This window comes from Kogia breviceps, chromosome 6 (assembly GCF_026419965.1).
Source record: "Kogia breviceps isolate mKogBre1 chromosome 6, mKogBre1 haplotype 1, whole genome shotgun sequence".
Lineage (NCBI taxonomy): Eukaryota > Metazoa > Chordata > Mammalia > Artiodactyla > Physeteridae > Kogia > Kogia breviceps.
Window position 1 is genome coordinate 9,421,577 of NC_081315.1, and position 24,982 is coordinate 9,446,558.

The 24,982-nt window shown below is 38.8% G+C and overlaps 1 protein-coding gene across 4 annotated transcripts in view; it reads right to left on the reverse strand.

Annotated features, from left to right (window-relative positions):
* Positions 1-1,588: 1,588 nt before the first annotated feature.
* The window catches only part of SNCA (synuclein alpha), a 135,668-nt gene continuing 112,274 nt past the window's right edge, over positions 1,589-24,982 (reverse strand). For all 4 annotated transcript variants that reach the window (XM_059067358.2, XM_067035504.1, XM_067035506.1 and 1 more), the window contains exons 5-6: positions 4,254-4,334; positions 1,589-1,885 (exon numbers count right to left, since the gene is read on the reverse strand). In XM_059067358.2, coding sequence (XP_058923341.1) covers positions 1,853-1,885; positions 4,254-4,334 — 114 coding nt within the window. In that variant the 3' untranslated portion in view covers positions 1,589-1,852. The remainder of the gene's footprint in view (positions 1,886-4,253; positions 4,335-24,982) is intronic.

A 24,982-nucleotide genomic window follows, 5' to 3' on the forward strand; every position in this document is an offset into this window, starting at 1 on the left:
ATATACATATATATGTGTATATATATATATACATATATACATATATATATGTATATATATATGTATATATGTATATGAATATACATATATACATATATATACATATATATATGTATATATGTATATGTATATACATATATATATATTCTTTTTCATAGTCTTTTCCACTATGGTTTATCACAGGATATATATATACATACATATACATATACATATATATATACATACATATATATATATATATATGTATATATATACATACATATATATACATACATATACATACATATACATATACATATATCACAGGATATATATATATACATATATATATATACATATATATGTATATATATATATGTATATATATATATATTCTTTTTCATAGTCTTTTCCACTATGGTTTATCACAGGATATTGACTATAGATAGCTCCCTGTGCTCTACAGTAGGACCTTGTTGTTTACCCATTCTGTATATAATAGTTTGCATCTGCTGATCCCAAATTCCCACTCTATCCCTCCCCACTCCACCTCCCCCTTGAAACCACAGGTCTGTTTTCTATGTCTGTGAGTGAGTCTGTTTCTGTTTCGTAGATAGTTTCCTTTGTGTCATATTTTAGATTACACAAAATGATATCATATGTCTCTTTCTGACTTACTTCAGTTAGTACGATAATCGCTAGGTCCATCCTTGTTGCTGCAAATGGCATTATTTCACTCTTTTTTATGGCTGTGTATTGGGTTGGCCCAAAAGTTCACTTGTGAAAAACCCACACAAACGTTTCGGCCAGCCCAGTATATAGGTACCACATCTTCTCTATCCATTCATCTGTCGATGGACATTTAGGTTGCTTCCAAGTCTTGGCTATTGTGAACAGTTGCTGTGAACACAGGGGTGCATATATATCTTTTTGAATTATAGCTTTGTCTGGATATATGCCCAGGAGTGGGATGGCTGGATCGTATGGTAATTCTATTTTTAGTTTTTTGAGGAACCTCCGTACTGTTCTCCATAGTGGCTGCACCAACTTACATTTCCACCAACAGTGTAGGAGGGGAACCCACTTTTTCAGTAAGGCCTCTTAAGGTACTCGTGCACGTCAGAACATATTTTGGGCAGTGCTGTTTCAGGGAATTCCCACAGTAAAGGGTTAATGTTTCATCTTGTCTTTCCTCTAAAAATCTCTCCTCCTTTAAATGGCCATTAAGAACTTTATATTTAAGTTAATTGTGTCAGCTCTCATTGCATGCTGTTTCTATGCATGGTTTTATTATTAAAGTGAGATGGGATAAAAATAAGATTTTTGTAATTAGAACATTTTATTTTAATTTTCACCATTTATATACAAACACAAGATAAGAAAACACATCACAAAACTAACATTTTATAGTTAATATTTATAGGTGCATAGTTTCATGCTCACGTATTTAAGTATTGTATGTATTAAATTTCACAATACATCAATATATTTAGAATCATTAAAAGACACCTTAAAATCTTATATTATAGTAAATCGCTCACAATTTTTCAACATCAGCAACAAAAAATCAGTGAAGATTTAGAAATAAGTGGTAGTCACTTAGGTGTTTTTAATTTAATTTAACATTTTAGATTTGAAGCCACAACATCCACAGCACACAGAGACCCTGCTATCATATATTAGGTGAGAGGGAAGCACCGAAATGCTGAGTTGGGGCAGGTACAGATACTCCAATCACTGCTGATGGAAGACTTCAAAACACACTGCAAACTTTGAGAAAATGTCATGACTGGGCACGTTGGAACTGAGCACTTGTACGGGGTGCAACATCTGTCAGCAGATCTCAGGAAACTGGGAGCAAAGATATCTCTTAGGCTTCAGGTCCGTAGTCCTGATACCCTTCCTAATAATAGGAACATCGGAAAGACAACACGAAGTTTTAGTATAGGTGACCCGTAATCGGGGCTTTAGGGCAAATGAGATGGGACATGGCTTTTGCCACTTTGAATAAAGGTTATAGTCTTAACAGTTCTGGAACTATTCTGCTACATCCAGTATAATTTTCTTCTTTTTAATAGTTTTGTCTTCCTGTCAAATATAAAATTGAATTATTATTCTTGTGGTCAGCGTTAGGGTGTCTGAATTCTACTTCCACATTTGCCATTTAATAATCATATGACCTAGTCCTGTAGGACACGGTAGCCGGTCTATCTCATCTGGCTCTCATTTTCTTCAACTAAAGTGTTAGTTTCTTTCTAAGAAATCACCTGATTTGGTTCTACAACATTTAAAGGCAAGTCACATTTTCTCTCCTTTTACTTTCCCAGTTGGGAATATCATCTTCATCTGTGGCTTCAATTATTACTATTTCAAAGCTCCTCCTCTCCCCCTATAATACTTGGATAACATACACAATAAAAATATTGGGCTTCCCTGGTGGCGCAGTGGTTGAGAGTCCGCCTGCCAATGCAGGGGACGTGGGTTCGTGCCCCGGTCCGGGAAGATCCCACGTGCCGCGGAGCGGCTGGGCCCGTGAGCCATGGCCGCTAAGTCTGCACGTCTGGAGCCTGTGCTCCGCAACGGGAGAGGCCACAGCAGTGAAGGCCCGCGTACCGCAAAAAAAAAAAAAAAATTGATGGTCTTAACCAAAGTGGCCAGATTAGTCCTCCTAAAAAACAACTCTAATAATATCAGACTCCTGCTTAAAAACATATTTTCAATAACTCAAGCTGCTTTCTGAATGAAGTACAAACTTCAATGGCCAGGTTACAGTACTTTACAATTTGTCTTTGACCCATCTCTGCAGCCTTCATCTGTCACTATTCTCAAAGCTTGAACCACATTTAAGTACTCACTGTGCCTCAGACATACCCACATGCACTCTCAGCCATGTATGCCTTGGCGTTTTCCTTGTGTTAGAATGTCCTCCCTTCATTTTGGCCTATCATATCTTCCACCCCTTCCCACACAGATCACTACCACCTCTGCTATAAAACTTCTCCCAATTGATCTCAAGAAATCTTGTAAAATGTTAACCTTTTTTGTGCACCGTGTATATTTTTGCCCCTGTGATGCCTGGTGTATAAAAGGCAGTCAATAATGTTCGTTAAGGGTATCATGATGACTAAATGTATTGTATCTGTTTTTCAGACCTACTAGGGTGTAAACTCCTTGCATCCTGGTACTAGCAGTTACTCTTCCTGTATTTCTATAGTGTTGATTAGCATTGTGCCATGTATAAAAAGACCCCCAAATTATTGGTAAAATTAATTAGGCAAATAATTTAAGCTCAATTTCTGCAAATGGAATGATTATCAATATGCCTTTTAATAATGCCATGAAGAAGAATAACCTATAACTACAACACACTTTAACTCAATTTTTAATGGTGATGTCTGGTTTCGATATCAGGGTAATACTGTTCTCATAGAATTGGTTAGGGAGTGATCCCTCTTCTATTTTTTGGAGGATAAGTTAATTGGCATTAATTGTAATTAGTGGTATTTCTTCTTCTTTAAATGTTTGGTAAAATTCACCAGTGAAGCCATCTGGTCCTGGAATTCTCTCCCTGGCTGGGTTTTTTAATAATTCATTCTTTTTAAATTAGAAATCTATTCAGATTTTCTCTTTCTTCCTGAGTCAGTTTCATTCATCTAAAAGTATATTCTAATTTCTCTTGCGATACCTTTTCTATTAAAGAAACTTAGTTTCAAATTAAAGTATGTTGTTTAAAATGCTAGACTGAAATGTATCCATTATTGCAAACTATGCATTTATCATATTTCTACTCTCTAATTTTTTTAAGTAACTTTTATTTTACTGTGCAAACATCTCACTAGAAATGTATGGCAAATAATAATTACTACTTTTGGCATTTAGTTGATTTCTCTAACTTTGCATTTTGGCATTTGTTTTAGAAGGTAAAGTTTCTAGTAAAATAATTCTTCAATGTAGGGGCCAGCAATCTCTTTCTGTAAAAGGCCAGGCTGTAAATATTTTAGGCTGTGTGGGCCACATACCCTCTCTATCAGTGCTGTTGCCTTTTTTTTTTTTTTTTTTTTTTTTTAACTCTTTACAAACGTAAAAACCATTCATAGCTTGAAAGCTGTCCACACAATACATGTCCTGGATTTGGATAACTTGTGCATCTAGAGAGTAAGTCATTCTCTTTAAGGACAGACATAAGGGAAATCTGACAGTGACAGATTTGGGGTACTGATTATTGAATGCTTAAACGTTATTTTTGCAGTTTCATGTGTATGAACTCTTACCTCAGAAGGCATTTCATAAGCCTCACTGTCAGGATCCACAGGTGTATCTTCCAGAATTCCTTCCTGGGAGGCTCCTTCACTCTAATGTTTAAATGAAAAGCATTCAAAGACTTGGAGGAGGTACCATTATTTACTTTTAAAAATCACAATCATATTTTGAAAAAAATCTTATATACAGTACTGGAAGGGATGTAGTAAAAATGGCACTCAGTATCGTTGCTAGCATTCTAAACTATACAGTGCCTTTGGTGAAACACTGAGGCAACATTGAGGTGTTATTAATGCTAAAAATGTACAGTTTTTTGGCCAAGTAATGCACCATTCGGGAAACAGTCCAAAGCTAGAGAGCAGAGGTGTTTCTCACAGGATCAATGACAGCAGTAAAAATTGTTAACCTAAATACACAATGCATGATGAAGAATTAGGAAAATTATCATTCAACAATTCAATAGATTATTATGAAAACATCTATTACTATGACATAAAAATTATATAAAAAATAAGAACCTCTTTATGATACAATTTTTAGCAGTATATAAATGTTGTTGTATATATTATGGATACAGCCTAGGTAGAATTCAGATACAAAGGTGAAACGGTTTGGAGGAAGGCACAACAAAATATTAAAAGTACTTTTTGTTGGGTAGCTATGCATGTTCTTTTTACCTTTTTGTAAGTTTTTAACTTATATAACCATTTATAATGTAAAAGCATACATGTTTTATACTTTATTTCTAATAACGGCGAAGAAACAAATTTAAAAAACAAATTTCAAGACTGAAACCATACATATTTGGCAGAAGAAAACTATTTGGTCAGTTCTCCAATTATCTCTCTCCTTAGGATACCACAAATTCAACCTGTTGTGGTCATGGTTTTATTAGTGTTCTTCACTAAATACCTTTTGTTGCTTTGCATTTATTCCAGAAAAGGAATTGTAAAAAGAAGTGATTGAAAGTTAAAAGAGCAGGGAGGCAATGTGAGCCTCTATGAACTTGCTCAAAGATACCCAATAGTCCCTCAGCCAATGTGGCTTCTGTTTAAAACTATGCCTGATGTAAATAACATCTCCCAATGTCTTCACCTTGAAAATACGTACAGGTAGGGAAAGGGATAAGGAAAAGGATGACGGTGAGAAAACGCCAAACTAAAGCTCATTCTTACATTAGCGGCGCAGAGCGGCTTATAAGTCATCCGTCCACCTCTGCCTAACTCCTGTTTTATAAATTTTAAAAGTCCGAGTTAGTTATAAATTAAATAAGATATAAACCATCCCCCAAATACCTTACTTGCAAACAGGGAGTAAAGGTACTGTTTTCAGTGTTTCACCTCTTGGTTCCTGTCAAGAACATAGGTTCTGCTGGTTGGTGGTTAGACAGCAGGGCTGTCATGTCACAAGACTTGAGTTCAGATCCCAGCTTGTACCGATTCTAGATCTTTTGTGGTGTTGAACAAGTTTCTTAAGCTTTCTCTAAGCATCAAATAGCCTTAGTGACAAAGTGGGGCTGCAATAACTTTTTTAAATTGGGAGGAGCCAATGACCTCATTAGTCCTCTCATTAGTATTTAGATAACTTTTAGTGATAGTCAAGTATGAGGAAAATAAGGTAAATTTCCTGTTTCTTTGCATTTTAAGCTTTTAGGGATTTATTTTTCTAACCTAATTTGTTAAAAGATTTTCATATAGACTGGACAAGTAAATATGCAGAACTGACTTTCTGTCACAATTGAGGTGCTAATTATAAACTAAGACTGGAGAATGTTATTGGATGTGGGTGTGTCTGTGTGTCTGGGTGTGTCTGTTGCATTCTTCAAAGGCCATCCAAGTAATGGTCAATGTTGCTGGTGAATTCTTTGGCTACACTGATCATGTATTGGGATCAAGTGAAATCCATCCCTATTAATTTTAAATAATGACTTACTTAGGTTGCAAGTACATAAGAACTGCTATTTTTAAAAGTATATGGTTTTTTTTTTTCTTTTTTTTGCGGTACGCGGGCCTCTCACTGTCGTGGCCCCTCCCGTTGCGGAGCACAGGCTCCGGACGCGCGGGCTCAGCGGCCACGGCTCACGGGCCCAGCCGCTCCGCGGCACGTGGGATCCTCCCGGACCGGGGCACGAACCCGTGTCCCCTGCATCGGCAGGCGGACTCTCAACCACTGCGCCACCAGGGAAGCCCAGTATATGTATTTCTGAGCATTTACTTACCTAATCTTTAAAACCATACTCCACATATCTACAGTTTATGAAGTAAAATATGTATCACTTGTGGGTAAGGATTTGAGAAGCCACAGAGGAAATGCTAATATAATATTTAAAAAGAAGTCAAATAAGTGATTAGACAGGAACAAGTGACTACAGACTACAAAAGTAAAGACACATAAATAAATGGGGAAAAGAGCAAACAAGTGAAGTATAAATACCAGGATGGTCAATAAGTATCAACATGTCACAAGAAGACGCCTATACTTTCAGGTATCTTTACTCACTAGAGGAATAAATATGTGTTGCTTTCACAAGTTTGCTAGACTTTATGTGTTGTTCTCTGGTGAATGCGATTATTGATTTCATTAAGATAAAAATACATTAATATTAATAAACTATCATTAAGGTTTTAACTGTATTACATGAAGTGGAAATAGCTCATAGACCTCCCATGAGGCAGGCTATCGTTAGCCACATCTTGCCAAGGAAATTTGGCTTCAGAGGTTTAGTAATTTGCTCAAACTAGCAGAGGTGACTCCAGACTCTGTGCCCTTAACCACTATACTGAGCTTCTTCTCCAAAAGAATTTTGGCATTCAAAATGTTTTCTTTAACTATCTATAGATTTCAGACACTGAGAAATAGGACATTCTCTCACATCCCTGACTATGCCTTGCCTATTCCTTTAAGACCCAGTTAAGAGTCTATTCCTGCTAAACAAAATTATCTTATAATTTGATTGCTGAAACCCATCAAAGAAGTTTATTCAGAAGCACTGTATGTTCTGTGGGGCCATTATACCTTTCATACTATAAAAGTTTACCCAGAAGGAAAGAACAAACAAAAAGTATTAGTTAAAGCACAAGTGAGAATTGCTTTTGTTTATCAAAACACTGATGAATTCTCTAGTGTGTAGAAAGAAAACACCCCAAGGGCGTGGCTAGAGCAACAAGTGAGGATTAAGGAAATAGTGGGGATGAAGTTGCAGAATGAAAGATAATTACTCAAAATCCTTTAAGAACAGGGGTGTATGATATTCAGCTTCCTATTTTTCTATCCAGTCTTGTGCTGCAATATAATTTCACCATCCTACCATATCCTTCACACATAGCCTGTTGGCCCTAAATATTCACTAAAGTGCTACCCAGTGGTCAGAATAGGATGCTGCAGTATGAGGAAAGCGCAGTATAGGTAGGAGATGGATTATATAATAGAAGCAAGAAATTAGAACCAGAATTGACCAGGAAAAATGTAAGCACAGGAAAACCATCAAACATGTATCTTGCCTTTCCTATACAAACTCTACCTTAGTACATCATTGGATGCAATCAGCAAATTTTGGACTGTGGGAAACGATACAGGACAAATAACTACGTCAACAAGTAAACTGCAAGAAAAACAAAAGTTTGGGGAAACACATAAAGTGGATTTCAGAGAGCATTAGAAAATTACAACTTAAGAACCTTATTTCACTCTTATTTGGAATCCTGTTTTGAGAAAAGAGAAACAAATATGAGATGCGGGAATTTAAACACTGACTGGATATTTAATTAAAGGGTTACTGTTTACTTTTAAAATGTGATGTTGTATTTGGGTTTTACTTAAAGTCCATAAATTTAAAAAGAAATCAATGTTTTTAGGTCAAATAAGATATCTAGGTATTGCTCTGAAATTATCCAGGTTTGGGTTGGGAGAAATGAATAGGCTGTAGAAGAAACAGGGGTCTATGTGGTGGTGACTGGTTGCATTCAAAGGGGAGTATAATATGCACCCTACAATATGGCTGGTAGATAAATTTGAACTGAAGGCACTCGAGGCCCAGCAGACTCAGGAAGAGCTCTTTACATCCTCCATAACTGCCTAAAAGAACGTAGATTAGAGGCCTGTACCAGAAAGCGAGCTTTCACCATAGAGAACTTTTTGTTTGTCTGAAAGCGGCATCTACATGTCGGGGAAGACATGTGATTTCCAAAGCCCTGCTCTTCTCGTCTTCCTGTGACTGTGCCCCTCCGCTCTGACGCTCGGGCCCTGATCCCATTCTTTAGCTCAGGGTAGTAGATACACCTCAATTGCCCCACTGCCTTTGAGTGCCAGATCTTTGTGGGGCTCTCAAACACATGCAGTTAAATTTGTTTTTCTCCTGTTAATCTGTCTCATGTCAATTTAGTTACGAGACCAACCAAAGAACCTATAAAGAATGAAGGGAAAATTGTTCCTCCCCGATAGTTTGGTGTCGAATGTGGGGCTCTCCTTTGGCTGGACATGGCTTGTTCTGGGGTTGCTGCACTTGAGAGATCCTGGAAGCTCTGGTAGAAGGTAAGAATTCTTACCACATCGGTCTCCTGGATCTCTGCCTGCAGGATCTGGTGGAAGCAAGAGTGGGGAGAATCCTTTTCCTTTCTCTAGATTTAGCTTATTAGCAGGAGACATTATTTGTGTGAGTCAGTTCCTTTGGTAGAGTGACTCTGATAAAGATTTGTTACGAGTATTCTTGCTTTCTATTGATTCCTTTCCTCCTAGGTCATTGTTTTCTTTTGTCTTTTGTGTTGTTTGTCATAAGGAGGAAAATCATAGGGTTGAATACAGGCATAGGTCCTATAAGCTTGTTGTTTGAGCGAGCCTTGCAGACCGGTGAGTTCAGGGTTCTCACCAGACTGGCATCTCTTTACACAAGCTTTGCTGTGGTTCCCCTATATTAAAGCCAAAAACACCAACACAGATGAAGTATTCTTTTTGTCCTGTTCAGCCCCATCTGCCTGTTTTAACTTCCCTTTCCTGTTAAGATCTGCAGAAAGCACTCTGTCCAGGTCACCAGGCCCAGGATGTAAAGATTACCTGTGTAAATCATGAAAGCCAGGAGGTGGACTTAGCAGAGTCACTTGGGATGGGTGGTAGGGCTGTCTTCACTGCCCCTTACAACTCCTTGTGCTTTGCCATCTACTTTTCTGATTACAAGGCCCTGTAATCAGGTTCTGCCAGCTTCAGGCTTTCCTATGCAATGTCCCTTGCAGATGTTTTCTGGACCCCCAATGCAAGAATTCATGTCTATGGATGGCGGTAGTTCTATTAAATTACGAAACACTTTTACCTCTACTTTCAGTTCCTACTAAATTTAGGGAGGAGTTTAAAAGATTGATGTACATTCACAATCCCACTTACTGCTGCCAAGGTGTGTTTTTTCCCCTCCATAAAAATTATTTTGGATTATATATTATAAAATTATGTTGTAGTTAACAGACAAACTAGACAGCTCCTGGCGGTGGCAGGGTGGAGGGGAACTCTCACAGAAGAAACAGATGACCCAGGCCCTCATATAAATAATCAGGAAGTGGATCACCTTGAGGCCAATATTCAGGGGCTAATAGAAGCAACAGTAGAGGTTTTTTCCTCCTGAAGTGAACTGGTCCAAGACTGAATTGTACATTCAGGAAAAGGAAAACATTTGAAGGCCTTTGTTAAAGACTTTATCCAGACTTTTAAAAGGCATACTTCAGGGGCTTCCCTGGTGGCGCAGCGGTTGAGAGTCCGCCTGCCGATGCAGGGGACGCGAGTTCGTGCCGTGGCCAATGGGCCTGTGCGCCGCAACGGGAGAGGCCACAGCGGTGAGAGGCCCGCGTACCGCAAAAAAATATATATAAATAAAAGGCATACTGCATTAAACCCTGAAGCTCCAGAACATAACAATCTTTTGATTTCCATCTTCTTTGGAAATCTCCCTGATATAAGGAAGCAAATTAAAGATAATGTAGTTGGATGGGTGGGCCAGCCCCTTGACAGTATTCAGGCTGCAACCCAGTCTTTGAGGAATTAAAATCAACTGTCCTTATCTTGCAAACCTTTGGGAAACCAGATATCTGGTTTCCCAGATATCTGGGAACAGATATCTCTACCAACACCCAAACCTCCCCTATGCATCTCAAAACGCTTGCGCATATTGTAAAAACTCAGGACACTGGAACAGAAGTGTTCTAAAAAGAAGGAAAACAGTAATTACCCTAGACTTCTGATAATTATAGAGGAACACATTCCAAAACTCCTTGGAGACAACTCACATTCTTTCTTTGTCCCTTGAAGATGTAAATCTTCCATGTCTTTGAAATGTAAACACCCCAAGGATATAACTAAAATACACAGCCCACAAGCCTCTGAGACTGAAGTAAACAGAAGGGGGGCTGGGGGAAGAGGCTTTTTAAAATAAAACACAAACTGCTATAAAATTTCCCTTGCCGAAAATTTAATCCACAGCTTCCATAAGATTACTTACTTAGGACAAATAAAAGTACTTGCCACAAAAATTAGTAAAATGCTTTAGCCATCTGAGTGGTAACCTTCACTTGTTCCATCTTCCAGAGACACAATTTGGATTCAACTGTTATTTACGAGTTAATGAGTTTTGTATTGTTGTACCTGATTCTTGGCTAAAATTTAAGGTCCCTGTTTGTATCTGTGTGTTTATATATGTCTATGGATGTATGTTATATATATGTGATATATTTCTACCTCTGGATGGTATTGCCAAAATTAGTTTGCCAAAAAAACAAAAAAATTAACTGACTTCGTTTAACTGGCTTAAAGAAAAACATGCACTTATCAATTTAAATATTTTTAAACACTCTGAAATATAACAGACACTAACCCAAACGCTTTTCAAGTTCATGTGGTCTGGGACAATCTTTGGTAAATAAAAGCTAGTTTAAGTTTGTTGGTTTAATTAAAATCAGCATGTCTTTAGAGTTTTCGGCATTAAATATAATTTATTCGACCTAGGTTTACTTACTAAAAGTCAAATAAGCTCATGTTGTCTCTGTTACAGAATCTGTCAGAAAGAAAAATAACCTAAGGTGATGGCTAGCTGCTTTCATGTCTCATGAAATTTTATGAGTAATCTAAATATAATTGTTAAGAACAAGTGAATTAAATAATTTTAGGGGAGATAAAAATTTTAAGTGAACTTTTCAAAAATAATTATGGTTTATGATATGGCTACTTAAATAGTTTTCTAAATCTCTTTGGTAATTTAGAGTTTTGCTATGTTAAGTTAAATGATGGAAATTCACTGAGGTCATTTCCAAATAAGATAAAATACAGAACATAGGTTTATCCACTTTGGGCTGCTTATTACAGAGAAACTGAAGATATTTGGATCTGTCAGTAAAATGTCTTGTGTCACATTAAAAAAAAAATTGTACTATGAGAAAGCATATACTTCTAGAAATTATGAAATGTACTCCTAAATTTGCCAGTCTATGGAATGATAGTGTGACAGTTCACAATTGCTTACTTAGTTTTCACTAGATATTAAAGTTTACAAGAGTTAAGAATTCTAATTAATATATGTAATTGAAACTACTAGAAATAAAAGAAAAAAACTCTGTATGCAAGGGAATAAGATGTGGTTTTGGCTAAGAAAAGGTATGAGGTATGGAGATATGTTTTTATTAAGAGAAAAAGACTAATTTTGTCCTAAAATAAAGTAACTAATTATTTCAGAATGAGAAAGAAAATAAAATAAAAGAGAAAAGAAATAAAATAATAATAATAATAAAAGAAAGAAAATAAAAGACAAACTAAGTGGCTATACAAAGTTGGGGAGAAAGGGAGGGAGGGAAGGAGAGGAAAAGAGAATTTTGCCTTGTGTAGTCAAACTGGCTAAAATTGAATGAATTTATTATAAATATTTTAAAAATAAGCTTTAATAACAATAGTATACTTATATTTGTGTAAAACTTAATTTTCTTTCATCTGCTAAAAGAACAAGATTTTCTTAGACTAGTCTGCTCTTCGTAAGATTGTGAAAGGTTAAAGATTCTGTATTTTATCAAAATAATTTATTGTGCTTCATGTTCTCTTTATCAAGTCTTTGATTACTTAAGAAAACTGAGTCTTCTGTATTAAAAGAACTCATTTTTTTAAACAATTATGTAACTTTCTATATCTGCCTGCAAAGTATTTTGTTGTCACTTTGGTTAAATGGATGACTAAATATTGTAGCACAATGACCTATGATCCTATTTGAATCCCCCAAATCAAATTCTAAATGAAATCTTTTTGTCCTTGAAATAACTGGGATTTTCAAGAGGGTCCCTGGAATATACCCAAAGATTGGTTCTCTCACCTTATATTTAAAAAAAAAAAAAAAAAAAAAAAAAAAGAGAGAGAGATGTTAAACTAGTTAAGTTTACTTGATGTTCAATTACATGGTCAGTATTATCAGGCAACAATACTAAACCTTCTTTATGTTGTATTTCTATGGATGTATGTTATTAATATGTATTCCAGAAATTGTATAAAATTCCTAAAAATGATATGTATTGTTTTCAGTCACAATTCCAGTTATTACTTAAAAATGTTGTATGTCACAAAAATAATCAAATTTCCTTATCAACTGTATTATAATGAACTCTCATCAAATCTTTAACTGTGACTTTTCTTTTGTCATTAACAGACAATTACTCTTTTACTCTGATGCTTTGGAACAGGTTTCTTGCAAAAGTGCTTCACCTTCAAGAAACTCCTGGAAAGGAATCTAACAAGTACAGGGGGTTTTGTTTTTGTTTTTGTTTTTTTCACATCTTTATTGGAGTATAATTGCTTTACAATGGTGTGTTAGTTTCTGCTTTATAACAAAGTGAATCAGTTATACATATACACATGTTCCCATATCTCTTCCCTCCTGCATCTCCCTCCCTCCCACCCTCCCTATCCCACCCCTCTAGGCCGTCACAAACCACCTGGCTGATCTCCCTGTGCTACGCGGCTGCTTCCCACTAGCTATCCACTTTATGCTTGGTAGTGTATATATGTCCATGCTACTCTCTCACCTCGTCACAGCCTCCCCCTCCCCCTCCCCATATCCTCAAGTCCATGCTCTAGTAGGTCTGTGTCTTTATTCCCATCTTACCCCTGGGTTCTTCATGACCTTTTTTTTTGTTTTTTCTTAGATTCCATATATACATGTTAGCATACGGCATTTGTTTTTCTCTTTCTGACTTACTTTGCTCTGTATGACAGACTCTAGGTCCATCTACCTCACCACAAATAACTCAATTTCGTTTCTTTTTATGGCTGAGTGATATTCCATGGTATATATGTGCCACATCTTCTTTATCGGTTCATCTGTCGATGGACACTTTTGATAACTTTCTGATCATACCACTAAACTGGGTAAGAATTTGCATTAATCTAATGGAGAAACTGACGGCTCTATAAAACTGCTAACAAAAGATCAATATCAGTAAGAATTAATTACATGGGAGTGAATGACTGATGAGGATGAGAACAACTTTTATGACTTTTTGTTTGAAATATTCTTGGTTCCTTGGTTTTGTTTTTCTAGATTTAAGGAAACCTTTTTCCTTCTCTCTTAAGCTACTAGCAGTTTGGTAAATGTACCTTTGTGAACAAAGATACAACAATTACTTTTTCTCACTATCTGATCCCTCCAGAATTTGGAGACTCTTAGTGAGTATTCTTATTTTCATGGCATTACAATTATTTGCATAAGTTCAGTAGGAATCTGTCCTCATAACATGAAACAACTGGAAACATTGGTTATACACCAAGGCTTTGACTGGAATGTCATATTTGAGAATGTGCACAGACTCAGATGTGACCAGACAGGTTTAAGGAACTAAGGTTGACTTTATGGAGCCAATAATGCCCCTTGAAAAACCAGCCTGGTACCTTCCTTACAGGGTTCCTGGCAGCCTTATCAGATGAGTAAGGAAAGTCACTTCCTGGCAGGTACAGGAACCTCAAGATATCTTGGGGACCTCAAGAGGAGAAGAATTTACCCCCAACATATAGGTATTGCCGGCAAAGTCTGATGGTGAGTCCTTGGCTTGGCTGCCTAGCCTCCAGAGGCATTTAAAAATTAAATCTGAGATTCCTTATGAAAGGTCCCAACAAAGCAGATTTAAAAGAGCCTATATGGTCAGCCACTATTCTTGTTGTACTTGTGTAAATAATAAGGCAAAGTTTGTTGAAACTAGACTTAATCTGCAGAGACATTAGTCTTACCATGGTTATCTTTGGTAGAAATGAAGCTAACTGTAGAGAGAAAAATCATGTCTCAGTAATATACCTTTGTGAATATCATATTCTAGTGCTGTTAATTGTCTCTGAGGTTTTGTTTTCTACCTGTAAACGGGACTGGATCCTGAATTCTTCTAGTTTTCTTCAATATTTGGCTAAAACTCTCCAAGCTAACATTTCCAACTTTTACCCACTTTTTGACTTGGAATCACTATGCACAAAAACTGCTCTCTTCCTGAAGCTCTGCAAACTAAATGTGAACAACTTGATGTGAAGTTCCCAGAAATCATCACAGCAGCTCATGTATAGATAGTCTTTATGCCTGTTACTATGTGGGCCCCTCAGAAAGTTTACCTGAACACCCAATGATATCAGAAATATTCAAACTGCAAAAGATGTTTTGGCCCTGACAGCTAGAAATCTTCTTAACTGGCTGCCCTTAGGACTCAAACTGGGTTTACAGCCTGCTCCAAACATTAACCTTTGTTTTTCTTTGTTTTCCACAGAAATGCTTTTTTATTGCATATCTAATTGCCTGCACAATAAAGGCCTAACTGTGGGAGCCCAACTGCATCACTGCCTTCTGAAATGAGACAGCTCTTTAACGGAATTGACCTATTCTCAGGACTCAGACACTGGTTCAGCGAGAGGAGCAATCTACCAGCTCAACTTCTGGACTGTGAAACTTCTTGGAGAAGTTTTAAAGGGGGAACTGAAGAGAAGCAGAATGTGCCACCCCAAAATGTGCTACTTTGGCAGGTAGATTATTTCAAGCTGAAAGCAATTAAGGCCCAGTAGACTCAGAAGAGCTTTCTGCCCCTGCCCTTAACTGCCTAAAACAATTTAGACAGGAAGGGGAGGAGAAAAGATGGTGGACTAGAGGAACTTGAGCTCACCCCCTCTCACAAAACCAGCAAAATCACAACTAACTGCTGAACAACCAAACCATCGACAAAAAAGACTGGAAACTACCAAAAAAGATATTCTACATCAAAAGATAAGGAAGAAGCCACAAGATGGTAGGAGCACTTTCGTGATATAATCAAATCTCATACCTGCCAGTTGGGTGACCCACAGACTGGAAAATAATTATATCACGGAGGGTCTCCCACTGGAGTGAGAGTTCTCAGCCCCACGTCAGGCTCCCCATTCTGAGGGTCTGGAATTGAGAGGCGGAGCCCCCCAGAGCATTTTGCTTTGAAGCCAAGCATGGCTTGAGTGCAGGAGCTCCACAGAACTGGGGGAAACAGAGTCTCCACTCTTGGAGGGTGCACACAAGGTTTCACATGCACTGGGACCCAGGGCAAAGCAGTGACTCCATAGGATCCTGGGCCAGCCCTACCTGCGAGTCCTGGAGGCTCTCCTGGGGAGATGGGGGTCAACTGTGGCTCACTGTGGGGGCAGGGACACTGGTGGTGGAGGTCCCAGAGAATGATCATTGGCATGATCTCTCCTGGAGGTCACCATTTTGGCACCAAGACCCAGCCCCAGCCCCACTCAACAGTCTGCAGGCTCCAGTGCTGGGGCACCTCAGGCCAAACAACTAATAGGGTGGGAACACAGCCCCACCCATCAGCAGACAGGCTGCCTAAAGTCATCCTGAGCCACAGCCACTTCTAACAAACACACCACTTGACCCAGCCCTGCCCACCTGAGGGGCAAGACCCAGTTCCACCCACCAGTGAGCAGGCACCAGAAGCAAGAGGAACTACGATCCTGCAGCCTACAGAATGGAGACCACAAACACAGAAAGTTAGACAAAATGAGATGGTAGAGAAATATGCTCCAGATGAAGGAACAAGATAAAACTAAGTGAAGTGGAGAAAGGCAATCTACCAGAAAAAGAATTCAGAGTAGTAATAGTGAAGATGATCCAAGATCTTGGAAAAAGAATGGAGTTACAGACCAAGAAAATACAGGAAATGTTTAACACATTATTGACCGGGGGATTTTTACAGAAATGAATGCCTGTGGCTGTAATACATCTCCGGTCAAAAATGTGTTAACAAAGAGATAGAAGATTTAAAGAAGAAACAGAGATGAACAATATAACTGAAATGAAATGAAAAATACACTAGAAGTTATCAATAGCAGAATAAATGAGGCAGAAGAACAAACAAGTGAGCTGGAAGAGATTGGTGGAAATCACTGCCATATGGTGCTGGCATGAAAACAGAAATATATATCAATGGAACAGGATAGAAAGCCCAGAAATAAACCCATGCACCTATGGTCAATTAATCTACAACAAAGGAGGCAAGAATATACAATGGAGAAAAGACAGTCTCTTCAATAAGTGGTGCTGGGAAAACTGGACAGGTACATGTAAAAGTATGAAATTAGAACATTCTCTAACACCATACACAAAAATAAACTCAAAATGGATTAAAGACTTAAATATAAGACCGGATACTATAAAACTCATAGAGGAAAACATATGCAGAACACTCTTTGACATAAATCACAGCAATATCTTTTTGAATCTACCTCCTACAGTAATGAAAATAAAAACAAAATAAACAAATGTGACCTAATTAAACTTAAAAGCTTTTGCACAGCATAAACAAAATGAAAAGATCAACCACAGAATGGGAGAAAATATTTGCAAATGAAGCGACTGACAAGGGATTAATCTCCAAAATATATAAACAGCTCACGTAGCTCAATATCAAAAAAAACCAACAACCCAATCGAAAAATGGGCAGAAGGCCTAAATAGACATTTCTCCAAAGAAGACATATATATGGCCAATAGGCACATGAAAAGATGCTCAGCAGAGCCAATTATTAGAGAAGTGCAAATCAAAACTACAATGAGGTATCACCTCACACTGGTCAGAATGGCCATCAAAAAGTGTACAAATAATAAATGCTGGAGGGGGTGTGCAGAAAAGGGAACCCTCCTACACTGTTGCTGGGAATGTAAGTTGGTACAGCCACTATGGAAAACAGTATGGAGGTTCCTCAGAAAACTAAAAGTAGAATGACCATATGATCCAGCAATCCCACTCCTGGGCATATATCTAGACAAAACTGTAATTGAAAAAGATACACGCACCCCTGTCTATGTTCATAGCAGCACTATTTACAATAGCCAGGACATGAAACCAACCGAAATGTCCATCGACAGATGAATGGATAAAGAAGATGTGGTACACATATACAATGGAATACTTACTCAGCCATAAAAAAGAATGAAATAATGCCATCTGCAGCAACATGGATGCAAGCAGAGATTATCATACTAAGTAAGGCAGAAAAAGAAAGACAAATATCATATGATATCACTTATATGTGGTATCTAAAATATGGCACAAATGAACCTATCTAGAAAACAGAAACAGACTCACAGACATAGAGAACAGACTTGTAGGTGCCAAGGTGGGGTGGGGGAGGGATGGACTGGGAGTTTGGGGTTAGTAGATGCAAAGTATTTCATATAGAATGGATAAAGAACAAGGTCCTATTGTATAGCACAGGGAATTATATTCAATATCCTGGGATAAACCATAATAGTGAAGAATATAAAAAAGAATGTATATATGTGTATAACTGAGTCAGTTTGCTGTACAGCAGAGATTAACACAACATGGTAAATTAACTATGCTTCAGTTAATAAAATAATAAATTAAAAAATAATTTAAAAATACAATCCCATTTTAATTAAATGATACTTTTAGAGAAACCAGTCTTATATAGAAATATGTATTTAGAAGCTATTCATGCTCTACTTTGGATAATCTGTTAGCATATTACTCATTTTCTTGCCTTTCACTCTTCTACCTCTTTCTTAGTCTTGGCAATCCCTTCAGAAAGAAAGAGGGAGAGAGAGGAAGACAAAGTGAACAGATGAAATGAGAACTAGTTTGACTGTTTTTAATAAAAGGTTTGGGATTGGGGAAAGAGTAAAGCTAATACATTAAATCTATTTTAGTGTTATTTTTGGATGTTCTTTATCAGTATCCTTAAATCTAGTTTTAAATACATTCAGCCATAAATTATAAAATAACTAGTCTATTAATTGGTCTATAAATCAGGAATCAGTGTGAAACCATTTTTTAGAAGAAATTTTCATTATATAGCAAAGTAGTATTCTATCTTAAATCTTCACCCTTGGTAAGCATAACAAGTAGCTCAGTGACTGCCATATTTATGAAAGTGGCATATAATTAGCTGACTCACCTAATAAGACTTCACAGCAGAGCAAAAATTGCCAGCCTTTCTCATGTTACTTGTATATAGGCGTAGTTGCAAATACTAATACACAGTAGGAAGTCTTGGAATAAAGTATTTTCAGTTTTCATGTTCAAAGATTAATCCTCCTCATCCATTAATAAAATATTATTATATGTCTAAATATATATATATATTTGCTTATTATTTAAGTTTGCATGGATAGAATTCTTGAAGATCAGCCCCTTGGCTAGTGCTTGCATAAGACATCATCAAAGTGAAAGTGGGTCAGCCTGCGGAAGATCTCCTCTCCGTTGAGCCCATAAGGAGCCAGTCCTTTCATCTTTGCAAATGCATTGATATTTGGAGGCAAGTCTAAAACTAGCAACTGGGGGAGGAATCAGTGGGGAGTGCAGGTTTTCACAAAGAGAGAGATAGCGAGTCTGCTTTCATATCTTAGGGAACCTAGGGAATGCTGAAAGGCTCCTGGGAAGGAGGAAATTCCTGTGAAGAGCATAGTGAACCAAGCCTTCGGTGTCTGCTTTCAAAAACAAGTGGGAAACTGGTCTTAATACCTGAGTGGGAGAAAATACTTCAGGCAAAACAAAGTGCTCATACATGAAAGGGTGGATAGGACCCATAGGGCTCTGAAGCAGACAGGGAAGGCAAGAGCTTCAAGATTGGAGCATGTGAAACCCAGAAGAAGCAGCTTAAAGAATGAGTAAAGATCTGCCTTCTTCCTCTAAGAGAGCAAAGACTAGGAAAAGCTGTTAGAAAGGCAGAGCAGGAACATAGTACGGTCATGCACAGGTGGTAACCTGAGGTTCCAGGAGTCTCCATGCTACTGGGAACAGATGCCAATCCAGTGTGAAGGGCTTTCAAGATCTGGAAGGAAAACTTCAAGAGGATCTCAGCCTTCAAGTTGGAATATGTTTGTTTAGCATCTAAGATGGGATGCGGAGGGAACAATGCCCCTCAGACCACAGTAGACAATTTCAATAGGTATTGCAGTTACTCTACCCTATAATTTCTACCATTGTTAAGTTCTTTTCACATTAGTTATGGTTGTTTCTTTTGGTTACTTAGAAAAGCTTTCCTCTATCCTTGTCTCAACAAATCTGAGATAAAACGGAACTTACTTAGAAGAGTATCAAGAAAGATCATGGGCTGGGTATATCCTCAGAAGATCATTCAAATGAAGTATTGTTAAATGCTTAATTTTCCATCTTACTCTTACATGGAATAACAATAATAGGTAAGGTTTATTTAGTGTGTACTCTGTATTTGTACTGTTCGAAGAGTTTCACATGCATTATTTCATTTAAAAAACCAACTACAGGGGCTTCCCTGGTGGCGCAGTGGTTGAGAATCCTCCTGCCGATGCAGGGGACATGGATTCGTGCCCCGGTCTGGGAAGATCCCACATGCCGCGGAGCAGCTGGGCCCGTGAGCCATGGCCACTGAGCCGGTGCATCCGGAGCCTGCGCTCCGCAATGGGAGAGGCCACAACAGTGAGAGGCCCGCGTACCACAAAAAAAAAAAAAAAAAAAAAAAAAAAAAAAAAAACCAACTACAGGACGAGCTTCAAGATGGCAGAAGAGTAAGACGCGGAGGTCACCTTCCTCTCCACAAATACATCAGATACACATCTACATGTGGAACAGCTCCTATAGAACACCTACTGCAAGCTGACAGAAGACCTCAGACCTCCCAAAAGGCAAGAAACTCCCTCACGTACCTGAGTAGGACAAGAGAAAAAAGAAAAAACACAGACAAAAGAATAGGGACAGGACCTGCACCAGCGGGAGGGAGCCGTGAAGGAGGAAAGGTGTCCACACACTAGGAGCCCCTTCGTGGGCAGAGACTGCGGATAGTGGTGTGGGGAAGCTTTGGAGCTGTGGAGGAGAGCGCAGTAACAAGGGTACGGAGGGCAGAGCAGAGAGATCCCCGCACAGAGGATTGGTGCCGACCGGCACTCACCAGCCCGAGAGGCTTGTCTGCTCACCCGCCAGGATGTGCAAGGGCTGGGAGTGGAGGCTCGGGCTTCGGTTGGATCCCAGGGAGAGGACTGGGGTTGGCTGCGTGAAAACAGCCTGAAGGGGGCTACTGCGCCATAACTAGCCGGGAGGGAGTCCTGGAAAAAGCCTGGAGCAGCCTAAGAGGCAAGAGACATTTTCTTCCCTCTTTGTTTCCTGGAACCCGAGGAGGGGATTCAGATCGCCGCTTAAAGGAGCTCCAGAGATGGGTGCGAGCCGCGGCTATCAGTGCGGCCCCCAGAGACGGCATGAGACGCTAAGGCTGCTGCAGCCGCCATCAAGAAGCCTGTGAGCAGGCACAGGTCACTCCCCCTCCAGGGAGCCTGTGCAGCCCGCCACTGCCAGGGTCCCATGATCCAGGGACAACTTTCCCCGGAGAACACACGGCGCATCTCAGGCTGTTGCAATGTCATGCTGGCCTCTGCCGCCAGAGGCTCGCCCCGCACTCCGTACCCCTCCCTCCCCCGACCTGAGTGAGCCAGACCCTCTGAATCAGCCACTCCTTAAATCGCGTCCTGTCTGAGCAAAGAACAGACGCCCTCAGGCGACCAACATGCAGAGGCGGGTCCAAATCCAAAGCTGAACCCCAGGAGCTGTGCGAACAAAGAAGAGAAAGGGAAATCCCTCCCAGCAGCCTCAGGAGCAGCGGATTAAAGCTCCACAATCAACTTGGTGTACCTGTATCTGTGGAATACCTGAATAGACAATGAATCATCCCAAACTGAGGAGGTGGACTTTGGGAGCAAGATATATTATTTTTTCTCCTTTTTCTGTTTTTGAGAGTGTGTATGTATATGCTTCTGTGTGTGATTTTGTCTGTATAGCTTTGCTTTTACCATCTGTCCTAGGGTTCTGTCTGTCCGTTTTTTTATTTTTCTTTTTTCTTAAAAAGTTTTTTCGTAATAATTATCTTTTATTTTAATAACTTTATTTTACTTTGTTATTTTATTCAATTTTATCCTCTTTCTTTCTACTTTTTCTCCCTTTTATTCTGAGCCGTGTGGATGAAAGGCTCTTGGTGCTCCAGCCAGGAGTCAGTGCTGTGCCTCTGAGGTGGGAGAACCAACTTCAGGACACTGGTCCACAGGAGACCTCCCAGCTCCACGTAATATCAAACGGTGAAAATCTCCCAGAGATCTCCATCTCAACGTCAAGACCCAGCTTCACTCAACGACCAGCAAGCCACAGTGCTGGACACCCTATGCCAAACAACAGCAAGACAAGAACACAGCGCTATCCATTAGCAGAGAGGCTGCCTAAAATCATAAGGCCACAGACACCCCAAAACACACCACCAGATGTGGACCTGCCCACCAGAAAGACAAGATCCATCCTTATCCACCAGAACACAGGCACTAGTCCCCTCCACCAGGAAGCCTACACAACCCACTGAACCAACCTTAGCCACTGGGGACAGACACCAAAAACAACAGGAACTACGAACCTGTAGCCGGCAAAAAGGAGACCCCAAACACAGTAAGTTAAGCAAGATGAGAAGACAGAAAAGCACACAGCAGATGAAGGAACAAGGTAAAAACCCACCAGACCTAACAAATGAAAAGGAAATAGGCAGTCTCCCTGAAAAAGAATTCAGAAAAATTGTAGTAAAGAAGATCCAAAATCTTGGAAACAGAATAGAGAAAATACAAGAAACGTTTAACAAGGACATAGAAGAACTAAAGAGCAAACAAACAATGATGAACAACACAATAAATGAAATTAAAAATTCTCTTAAAGGGATCCATAGCAGAATAACTGAGGCAGAAGAACGGATAAGCGATCTGGAAGATAAAATAGTGGAAATAACTACTGCAGAGCACAATAAAGAAAAAAGAATGAAAAGAATTCAGGACAGTCTAACAGGCTTCTCGGACAACATTAAACACACCAACATTTGAATTATAGGGGTACCAGAAGAAGAAGAGAAAAGGGACTGAGAAAATATTTGAAGAGATTATAGTTCAAAACGTCCCTAATATGGGAAAGGAAATACTTAAGTCCAGGAAGCACAGAGAGTCCCATACAGGATAAATCCAAGGAGAAACATGCCAAGACACATTTTAATCAAACTATTAAAAATTAAATACAAAGAAAAAATATTAAAAGCAGCAAGGGAAAAACAACAAATAAACAGGGAATCCCCATAAGGTGAACAGCTGACCTTTCAGCAGAAACTCTGCAGGCCAGCAGGGAGTGGCAAGACATATTCAAAGTGATGAAGGAGCAAAACCTACAACCAAGATTACTCTACCCAGCAAGGATCTCATTCAGATTTGACGGAGAAATTAAAACCTTTACAGGCAAGCAAAACCTAAGAGAATTCAGCACCACCAAACCAGCTTTACAACAAATGCTAAAGGAACTTCTATAGGCAGGAAACACAAGAGAAGGAAAAGACCTACAATAACAAACCCGAAACAATTAAGTAAATGGGAATAGGAACATACATATCGATAATTACCTTAAATGTAAATGGATTAAATGCTCCAACCAAAAGACACAGACTGGCTGAATGGATACAAAAACATGACCCATATATATGCTGTCTACAAGAGACCCACTTTAGACCTAGAGACACATACAGACTGAAAGTGAGGGGATGGAAAAAGATATTCCATGCAAATGGAAATCAAAAGAAAGCTGGAGCTGCAATTCTCATATCAGACAAAATAGATTTTAAAATAAAGACTATTACAAGAGACAAAGATGGACACTACATAATGATCAAGGTATCGATCCAAGAAGAAGATATAACAATTGTAAATATTTATGCACCCAACATAGGAGCACCTCAATACATAAGGCAAATAATAACAGCCATAAAGGGGAAATCAACAGTAACACAATCATAGTAGGGGACTTCAACACCCCACTTTCACCAATGGACAGATCATCCAAAATGGAAATAAATAAGGAAACACAAGCTTTAAATGATACATTAAACAAGATGGACTTAATTGATATTTATAGGACATGCCATCCACAAACAACAGAATACACATTCTTCTCAAGTGCTCATGGAACATTCTCCAGGATCATACCTTGGGTCACAAATCAAGCCTTGGTAAATTTAATAAAATTGAAATCCTATCAAATATCTTTTCTGACCACAATGCTATGAGACTGGGTATCAGTTACAGGAAAAAATCTGTAAGACATAAAAATACATGGAGGTTAAACAACACACTACTTAGTAACCAAGAGATCACTGAAGAAATCAAAGAGGAAATCAAAAAATACCTAGAAACAAATGAAAATGATGACCCAAAACCTATGGGATGCAGCAAAAGCAGTTCTAAGAGGGAAGTTTATAGCAATACAATCCTACCTTAAGAAACAAACGTATCAAATAAACAACCTAACCTTACACCTAAAGCAAATAGAGAAAGAAGAACAAAAAATCCCCGAAGTTAGCAGAAGAAAAGAAATCATAAAGGTCAAATCAGAAATAAATGAAAAGGAAATGAAGGAAACGATAGCAAAGATCAATAAGGGCTTCCCTGGTGGCGCAGTGGTTGAGAATCCGCCTGCCGATGCAGGAGACACGGGTTCGTGCCCTGGTCCGGGAAGATCCCACATGCCGCGGAGCAACTAAGCCCGTGAGCCATGGCCACTGGGCCTGCACGTCCGGAGCCTGTGCTCCGCAGCGGGAGAGGCCACAACAGTGAGAGGCCCGCATACCGCAAAAAAAAACCAAAAAACAAAAAACTAAAAGCTGGTTCTTTGAGAAGATAAATAAAATTGATAAACCATTAGCCAGACTCATCAAGAAAAAAAGGGAGAAGACTAAAATCAATAGAATTAGAAATGAAAAAGGAGAAGTAACAACTGACACGGCAGAAATACAAAGGATCATGAGAGATTACTACAAGCAACTCTATGCCAATAAAATGGACAACCTGGAAGAAATGGACAATTTCTTAGGAAAGCACAATCTGCCGAGACTGAACCAGGAAGAAATAGAAAATATGAACAGACCAATCACAAGCACTGAAATTGAAACTGTGATTAAAAATCTTCCAACAAACAAAAGCCCAGGACCAGATGGCTTCACAGGTGAATTTTATCAAACATATAGAGAGGAGCTAACACCTATCCTTCTCAAACTCTTCCAAAATGTAGCAGAGGAAGGACCGCTCTCAAACTCATTCTATGAGGCCACCATCACCCTGATACCAAAACCAGACAAAGATGTCACAAAGAAAGGAAACTACAGGCCAATATCACTGATGAACATAGATGCAAAAATCCTCAACAAAATACTAGCAAACAGAATCCAACAGC